The sequence below is a fragment of the Talpa occidentalis genome, unplaced genomic scaffold (assembly GCF_014898055.3).
Source record: "Talpa occidentalis isolate TD23 unplaced genomic scaffold, MPIMG_talOcc4v2.1 talOcc4.12, whole genome shotgun sequence".
In the NCBI taxonomy this organism is placed as follows: Eukaryota; Metazoa; Chordata; class Mammalia; order Eulipotyphla; family Talpidae; genus Talpa; species Talpa occidentalis.
The window spans coordinates 10,316,440-10,325,690 of record NW_023601212.1 but is presented as its reverse complement, the minus strand read 5'-3'; the positions used below and the strand labels follow the sequence as shown (position 1 = coordinate 10,325,690).

Sequence of the window (9,251 nt, the reverse complement as noted above, 5' to 3'; positions counted from 1 at the left end):
GTCCTAACGCCTTGATCTTGGACTTCCGGCCTCCAGAGCTGTGAAGTGTCTGTGGTTTAAGCTCCCAAGTAGGTGATGCATTGTTACGGCAGCCTGAGAGAGCAAATGTGCCAGTTTTTGTGACTGAATCAGGCACAGAACTGCTTGCAAAGTGCAGGCAACTTAACAGGGGACCCTCAGCATCAGTTGGCACTTATAACACGGAGCTGTGGGTTTCATGCTTGGAGGACAGTGATGCTTAGGCCCCCGAGAATGAGTTCGTGACCTCGACCTCATCAACAGACAGCACCAGACAGCCCAAGCAGCCATCTTGGGTAAATCCCTGGGTGGCTAAGGGAGAGATGATGGGAGAGGTCAGAGGCCCTCCTAGCCACAGACTCTTTGTGACTCCATTCCCTCTCCAGCATCCCCTTCCCAATTTCAGGGTCCTTCCAACATGGCAAACACTTCACACCAGACTCCAGGGGCCAGGTCCCACACCTGGCGAGGTGCACAAGGCTGCCTGGGCACTGGCTTACCTGAGGTCAGGAAGAGAACTCGGATATACTAAAGTCCCTACCCCCCGTGGAGTGATGACTAAGAGGGTGACTTCACACTTATGAGGTCACAAACCAATCCTGTCCCCTTGTACAGTTCTCATCTTTCTGCATCAGGAAGGTGAAGTCACTTTCCCAACATGTTACAGCTAGTTTTATGGGTGGAGCAGGCCTGGGGATCCTCCTGCAGCCCTGGCCTTGAACTTCTACTGCCCAGGAAGTTGGCTTTGAGATGGCTTGGGAGAATGAAATGGATTGTCAGTACTAACCACACCAGGATAGTAGCCAGGACTGTCCGGGAAGACCAGGAGGTAGAGCCCCCCCCCACCAGGCCAGTAGCCTGCAGGCCCCAGGAAGGGCATAGAAAATGCAGGGGGCGACAAGGAAGCAGTGACATCTCCAAAGGCAGCGGTGAGACAGAAGATAGCCATGGAGGCGCGGCCATCTCCCCAACGCCCCCGTGCAGAGCCCCTGGAATTTAAACATAATCTTTTTTTTTTTAAGATTTATTTATTTGTGCATGCAAGAACTGGGGGACAGGCCAGAGGTGTGGGGGGTGAGAGGATTCACCAGAGACAGAGTGGGGAACAGAACAGGCAGATTGACCGAAATACACTGCTGAGGGGAGCAGCGGGCGAGACATGAGAGGTCTGCTGCGCCATGTGGGTCTCTCTCTGGCCGGCAGGGATCAAACTCGTGCCGCAAGGCTGCAGATTGCCTCACAGTGTGGCGCTCAACCCCTTGTGCCACCAGGGAGGCCCTAAACATAATCTTGGGGGAACGGGCTGAGGAACCCAGACCACATAGGTGGAGATTCTACCGCTCAGCACAACTGGAGGGGCTCCAAGGAGTACCGCAGTCCTACCACAGGAAAACGAATATGATCGAAATCTGTGAGTGTAAAATTCTTTCTTGCTACATGGGAACCCCATGTCCTTCTTTGGGTCTTATTTTAAATGGCAGGGGAGCGATAAAGCTGGAGGCCTGGAGCTGGCGAGTGGATTTTTGTCTGTGCCCAGGATCCCTCTCCTGTCTTTCCCCTCCTGGGCCCTCCAATAACACCAGCGGCTCTGTGCGTCATTTTATTAAAGTCCTCACCTTCCCGACAGGACCCAGGAAGGCAATATAAATTAAATCTGAGTGGTTCTCAACCCAGGAGCCCCGCCAACTGGATGCTGGCCTCCTCAGTTCATCTTGGACTCGGCCTGCTGGGACTGTCCAGGCCCCGGCCCAGCTGTCTTTCATCTGGGCACAGGACCTGGAGGCTCGACACTCTCCCAGCATGCCAAGGCTCAGCAGTATTCAGAATAGTCCTCCTCCACGTAGTTGGAAGGGAACCAACCCACCTGCAAAGAGATGAAGAAGTGATCAGAGCAGCCTCAACACAGTCTCTCCACCCCAGTACCTTTGCACCTGCCACACTTTTACCTGGAACCGCATTCACCAGATAAACACGCAGAAGACCTCTGCCTCTCCTGCGGTCTGCTATTCACATGTCACTTTATCAGTAAGGACTTCCTAACCACCCTATTTAAAACTCCAAACCCCACGCATCCAATAGTCCCTAGCCTCTTTCCACCCCTGTTTTTCTCCATAGCATTTATCACTATCTGATTAACTGTAGATGTTACTTATGGGTTTGTAATCTTTTCAGACATACAGACATACACACACACTCTCTCAATATGAACTCCACGAGGCGGGGATGTTTCTGTCCTACTTACCACTGTGTCCCTGGAGCCTAGACTAGTTCCTGACACACAGTGAATACTTCATAAAATATTTGTTGAAAGGATGAATGAATAGATGGATGATGGTGAGGTAGATAGATACACAGACAGACAGACAGGTGGGTGAATACTTTACAGCTCAGACTTTACTAAAGTAACCCCCAAAGGCTCTCTTAAACTCCACCTGTCCTCCACTATACACCCTTCACCCTCCACACTTCTTAACAAAATCGTTCACCTAACTAATTATTCAGATCATTTTTTCATGTTTTCGCCAGTAGAATGTAAGGTCCTAACCAGTGTCCTTGTCTTCATTTTACATATGTTTTTGAGAAACCATTATAAATGAGGGAATATTCTAGAGGCTAGGGTCATCAAGATGAGACAAAGATGTATCCGCCATTATGAGACTAAAGTAAGAACAGGCAGAAACAAACTTTCCTGAAGAATGTTGAGGTCCCTCTCAATGGTCCAAAATGAGCCAGGCAAAAGAACATAAAAGGCAAGAGTGGTTAGTCCCAGCTCTGCCAATCCATGCACTTAATATTTCTTGAGAACCTACTATGTGCCAGGCACTGTTCCCAGCACTTGTGATATTGCAGTGAACAAGTTAGACATCAGTCCCTCCCTCAGGGCTCCCCAAACATGCCCAGTAACTCTTTCAGCCCAGGGCCTTTGCACAGGCTGCCCCTCTGCCTGGACTATTTCCCCTGCCCCCTCTATAACTGCTTTACCTGGTTAACTTCACTTGCCCCTCAGCAACTAGCTTGGCCTCTCTTTCTGCCCCACTCCCAGGGTGGGGCAGAGGCTCCCCCAAGGCTCCAGGTTGCCCTGTGATTTCCCATCACAATATTGACCATGACCATTGTGACTGTTTGGCTATAGGTCTATTCTCACTAGACTGTGAGTTTCCTATTATATTGCACTCACTTTTGTCTCCTCGGTACCTGACATTCTACTGGCGAAAACGTGAAAAAATGATCTGAATAATTAGTTAGGTGAGCGGTTTTGTTAAGAAGTATGGAGGGGGGGCCTCCCCGGTGGCGCAGCGGTTGAGCGCTGGGTTGCGAAGCTGCCCGCGGCCTCTGCGGCGCCGGCTGCTCCCCGGCCACCGGAGGAGGGTCCCACATGGCGCGCGGACCTCTCCTGCCGCCCGCTGCTCCCCTCAGCAGTGTAATTCGGTCCCTCTGCCTGCTCTGCTCCCCGCTCTGGCTCTGGTGAATTCTCTCACCCTCCCGCGCTTCTGACTGTACCCAGTGCATGTATAAACAAAACAAACAAATAAAATAAATAAATAAATAAATAAAAACATGCCTCTATTAAAAAAAAAAAAAAACTATAAAAAAAAAAAAAAAGAAGTATGGAGGGGGAAGGGTGTGTACTGGGGGACAGACAGGTGGGGCTTAAGAGATTGCCCTGCTCACAGTAGGTGCAGTAAATAAAAGCAAGTTGAATAAGTTTAAGAAGCCTCCATGTCTCTTACCCCACTGTAGCCAGGGAAGACCTCCATGTGACCCGGTCCTCACCTGCTCTATCCCATAATTCCAGTGTAGCCCCACTATGGCCAGATCATCCCCAGGCCTCGCCCACATTGCTCCCTCCCACTCACCCTGCCATAGATCTCTCCTCGCCACCAGCCTTGTTGTCCCTTCTTGCTAAGGATCTTGATGATGTCGCCTTCCTTGAGGGACAGCTCTGATCGGTCCCGGGCACAGAAGTCGTAGCGGGCTTTGGCTGTGCCGAAATACTTGAGGCTCCCCACTGTGTAAGGGAGACAGAGCAGAGATGGGAAAAGGGCCAGAAAGATACCCCCCAATGGGTGGCGCCCCCAAACTTTCCCTCCAGTATGGTTAGGAGCTGGGCCCAAAGGCCCTGGCCAGAGAGCTCCTACCTGGAGGCTTGCTGATGGCTCTTCTTTCGGGTTCCTTGAAGGGGAACTGCAGGGTGGTGTCTAAGGACTTGAAGCAATCCTTCAGGGAGTTCTGTTGGTAAAAGTCCACTAGCTCCTGGAAGGGGCACAGTGCAGATGTTATCCTGGTAAAGCAGCCCACGGTGGGGCAGGGCGGGAAGGAAGCACACCCAGCTCCTCAGGTACTGCAAGCCCCCTTCTGTCACCCTGGCAAGAGGCTCCATGAATGTGCCCCATGATGGAAGCTCATTCTCTTCCTGGCCCAGGACCATGTCATGGGGGAAGAAACCACATTGCCTAAGTCAGTTTTCCTAACAGCCAATTCACTTCATGATAAATTTACCAAATAATTAACTTGTATGATGACCAGGTCACCAAAATCACCCTCCCCCGGCCCCGACACACACATACACTCTGGGCATCTGGAGCCTTATTTTTATAATGAATTATAACAATATTAAATAAACAAAGATCATAAAAATCTAATAATCCTGAGAGATGAGCATGCCCATGGCTCCCCTCTATAAAAGGGGATAAATTGCATCATAGAGAGCTGAGTGCCCAGTCCGGGCAGACCCAGGATTCAACCCCAAAGGAGACAGCAGAGCAGCAGCGAACAGTTGGTTTCTGTAATAAGAATGATCTGGATTCAGGGTTTCTAGATTTGTGATGCTTGTGAACATTTCTTCCACAAATGCTCAAGCCTGTTCTAATAGTGGGGAAACAAACAAGCAAGTTGAAATTAAGCGACATTCTGCAAAACAGAATGTCGTGTACTTTGGAGTTCTAGGCTCCGTAACTGCCAATATTATCAAAGAGAAAAAAAATACATAAAAGACCAGGGAACTACTGCAAAGTAAATGAGAGTAAGAGGATAAAAAATAATGCATATCCTGAGGGTAGGGGGAGAACAGCTATAAAGTGACATAATTGGGGCAATCGGGGAGTTTATATTAAATAATAATAAGGTTATGTAATAAGTAATAATTTTGCATCGATGTTCAATTTCCTTAATATGATAATTATTCTGTGATGAGATACAAGGATGTCTTGGTTCTTTGAATATTCTTTGTCTTGGCCAAAATATTTATGGATAATGAATCACAATGTCTGTAACTTTCAAATGATGCAGAATAAGTGTCTGCATGTGTGTGTGTGTGTGTGTGTGTGTGTGTGTGTGGAGAGAGGCATGTTAAAAAAAAAGACTAGTGACACAAAATAAATCTCCATGAAAAGTTCACAAATGTTCATTACACTATTCTAGTAGATTTTTTGAAATTTTTCAGAAATAAGAAATGGGTGGGGGAAATTTGGGAAAGCAAAAGTGTGCATGGAATGAATTAATAGTGCCTACTCTTCCTAGGGAGTCGAAGATTCATTAAGGATTAAGTGAAATCAGAGACATCTTCTTCCCTGCAAAATAATGAAGATATATACATACATACATATATATAGATATCCAGAAAACCCAGAATTATATATATACATACATACATACATATATATATATATATATATATACACACACACACACATATACAGCCACTGCAGCACGAGTTCGATCCCCGGGCGGGGAGCTGACCCACATGGCACAGCAGACCTCTCCTGTCTCACCCACTGCTCCCCTCAGCAGTATATTTCAGTAGATCTGCCTATTCTGTTCCCCACTCTGTCTCTGGTGAATCTTTGGCCTGTACCCCAGTTTTTGTATGCATAAATAAATAAATCTTTTTTTAAAATAAAAAAGATACATAGACCATGGGTAAGATCCATGTGCTTCATACTGATGGGCACCAAAGCAAGACACCAAAGCAGCAAAAACATTGGAAAAGCCACTGAATATTCATTCAGTGAAATGATCACCAAACAGTAAACAGGGTCTTGAACCCTGACAAGAATAGGGGTTCTGCTAGTCTACAGGACTAGATGTAGTTTGTCTGACCCATCTGTGAGATGGGAGCTCAGCAAGGCCACTGAGGGATTAAACTGAGTCCTGTCTGTATAACGTGCCTGTTGTTCAGCAAATGCTCTGAATAACTCACTGCTGCTGCTCTTCCTCTCACTGTCATCAGGTGAATGAGTGTAAGGCCAGTTGCTCTATAGCATCTTGGAGGAGGCTGCTGTGAGTTTAAGAATGGAGAGATCGCTGGGTGAGTCCTGCCAAGATAGTCAAAGTCTGGGCCCTTATGGTCCTTACCACAAGCCCGCGGAAAGCCTTCTTCTCCGTGATCCGGTAGAGTCCTTCCGCTGTCATGATTTTTATGTGCTTGACCTCAACATTATACCTGGAAGCAGGGAAAGAGAGGGCCAGATGGTACTTGAGCCCTGAGTCTGGAATTCAGGCTCTTCCCCTGCCAAGTCTCAAGCCCAGGCTCCTGCCCAACTGTGGAGGAAGAATTGTGGCCACTTTAGGGAGGGAGCAACCACTGAAGCCCAAAGACTGAGGCTGCCTCCTGCTGCCCCCAGAAGCTCCCCTTCTCAGGGACCCTTACTCTAGGCCTTCTCACTTTTTCCTGACTTCCTCTAATTTCATCTTTTCTGACTCATCAAGTTGTTGAAAGTCAAAAAGATGTTGTAAAGAAAGCAGTGTTCTAGAATAGATAAGGCAAGATCCCCACTTCCACCAATATGTGGTCCACAGAATCTAAAGGATATGAGAAAAAAATGCATTTCCATCAATGTGGTAGTCACAGAATAGGACTCATTTCCACCAATATGGCGGACCACAGACTAGAAAGGAGATAGGAGGACACATCTATTTTTGTCAATATGGCAGACCACTGAACAAAAAGGTATTGGAGGAGATGCCCACTTCTGCCATTATGGTGGAGGCATCCATTTCCACCAACATGGTGGCAGGTCACAGGCCAGAAAGAACAAGGAAGGGATATATCCACTTCCACTAGCATGAGGGACTACAGATCAAGAAGGGGGTGGGAAGAGACATTTACTTCTGCCAATATGGAGAACTAGATAACCAAAAACCCTCCTGCTATGGAAAACTGCTAGAAATGCAGAGGGGGAAAAAATTGCTGAGCTCCTAAAAATGTGTGGAAATCCCCAGAGGTCAAAAATAAGGATGAAACTAAACACCGAGAGTAAGCTGCTACCCTAAGGGGGTTGTTGATATTGGTAACCAAGGATCTCACAGAGATACTTAAGATAAGTTACTGGGAGGGTGGGGAGTTGGCTCTGGAACTCCCCCAGACCCTACAGGCTGGAATAGCAAAAAGGACACCCTCAGGAGAACAGTGACTTAGAAGAACCATTAACTAGGGGAGCAGGACCACAAGAAAGCGTGTCCACTCAGACCCAGAACAGGAAAGTCCCCCTTAGAAGTGTTGGGAACACACAGCAGCCTCAGGACATGCCGAAGCGCCTGCCTGATGTAGGAGACAGGCTGGCATCTGCCTGGTTATCCATCTCCCTGAAAACAGAAAATCTCCAGTGGTCCGGGAGGAGGGGGCAGCCTTGTCACCCTGGCCCAGGGCTCCGAGGTCTGTCCCCAGTGCCTGGGGAAATGAACCCTGACACACTCCTTTTTCTTCACATCGCAAACTTCTCTCTTCTGTTCTCTCTCCCCATTTCTAGAAACTATAAATGGAATGACCAGAGGTCAGGTTCCTATTGTGAGCACCCCCGCGGTGCTGCACATGTTATTAAAGTGTCTCTCTCTTGCTGGTCTCTCTGGTGTCTGTTTAATTACTGTCCAGCCCCTAGAGGTACAAGAATAGTGGGCGACCAGCTTCCTCCCCAAGGAGCGCATGTCTCCGGCCTGCCTTCACCTAGTTTTGGGGTTTGCACTTAAACCACCTGTGTTCTCAGGGAAACAGGACTTTTTTTTTTTTTACCCAAAAATATGTTAACCTGAAAAGGAATTGAACCTGTGGGTGAGCTCAACAAAACAAAGGTAAAACCTCTGGAGAAACAGGCAGTCAAGCAATCCCCATGGTGAAAGGCGTCCTTTTAGGACAAGACAAAATCACAAAACCCGAGGGAAGAAGAAGTCACCGGAGCAAGAAGTTGCCATGAACCAGCGCCTTCAGGCCCCGAGCAAGGGCCTTTCTGCAACTTCGGGAGAAGGTTAAGCGCCTCTCCCAGCCTCCCTGGCACCCCATCTTTCTTACGGACTGTCAGTCAATGAAAATAATAATAGCACTAAAACACCAGGACCTCAGGCAACTGCCCTGAGGCTGGCTCCCTCCTCCCCAGGCACCGCGGGGTGGGGCCGCCGGGGAGACAGGTCTGGAGGGAGGGATTACTTAATGCTGATGGCAAATTCCGCCGCGTCCTTCACCCTCTGCCGCACCAGGAAGGTGCCGTCCGAGCGGTTGGCGAGGATGCTCTCGGCGCCGGCGCGCTCCATGGGCCCAGCGTACCTGCGGGGACACCTGCGTCAGGTGCGCACAGCCCCGCCCGAGCCCGCGCCGAGGCCACCCCCGCCCCATCCCTGTGATTTTTTTTTTTTAAGATTTATTTATTATTTAACTTTGCGTAGAAAAACTGGGTGCAGGTCAGAGGCGCAGAGGGGCGAGAGGATTCGCCAGAGACAGAGTGGGGGGCACAGCAGGTGCATCCACGGAAATACGCTCCACGGGGGAGCGGTGAGGGGAACAGGAGGGGTCTGCTGCGCCTTGTGGGTCACTCCCTGGCCGGGGACCGAACCCAGGCTGCTGCGGAGGGCCTTCGCGGTGGTAGCGCTGAGACTTAACCCCTGGGCCACCAAGGAGACCCCCTGTGATTTTTTTTTTTTTTTTATTTAAGTTGGTTACAGCCTGGATCCAACAGCCACTTCAATGGCTCCTTTGATCATTTTATGGTCGTCAATTTCTCCACAATTTTCAAAGTGAGTGCAGGAAAAATCCACGACTAACAAAATCCACGACTAACAACATGTTTTAAAGGATCAGATCTAACCCTGGTGACCTCCCGCTCCAAGCCCTGCGGCAGCCTTATTTACAAGTTTTTTTTCTTCTTATCAGGGATTTGGGGACCTTGATATTTTTTTTTTTAAATAGAACACTAAAATATTTTGGATCTCGACGCCTACGTCGTTCGCATCGCTTCAACCTTGCA

The 9,251-nt window shown here is 48.6% G+C and overlaps 1 protein-coding gene across 1 annotated transcript in view; it reads right to left on the bottom strand.

Moving 5' to 3' along the window:
• Positions 1–1,016: 1,016 nt before the first annotated feature.
• VAV1 (vav guanine nucleotide exchange factor 1) overlaps positions 1,017–9,251 on the bottom strand; it is a 52,725-nt gene continuing 44,490 nt past the window's right edge. Inside the window, exons 23-27 of the mRNA XM_037505219.2 lie at positions 8,438–8,554; positions 6,373–6,460; positions 4,158–4,272; positions 3,876–4,027; positions 1,017–1,882 (exon numbers count right to left, since the gene is read on the bottom strand). Of these exons, the coding sequence (XP_037361116.1) occupies positions 1,829–1,882; positions 3,876–4,027; positions 4,158–4,272; positions 6,373–6,460; positions 8,438–8,554 (526 nt within the window). The 3' untranslated portion in view covers positions 1,017–1,828. The remainder of the gene's footprint in view (positions 1,883–3,875; positions 4,028–4,157; positions 4,273–6,372; positions 6,461–8,437; positions 8,555–9,251) is intronic.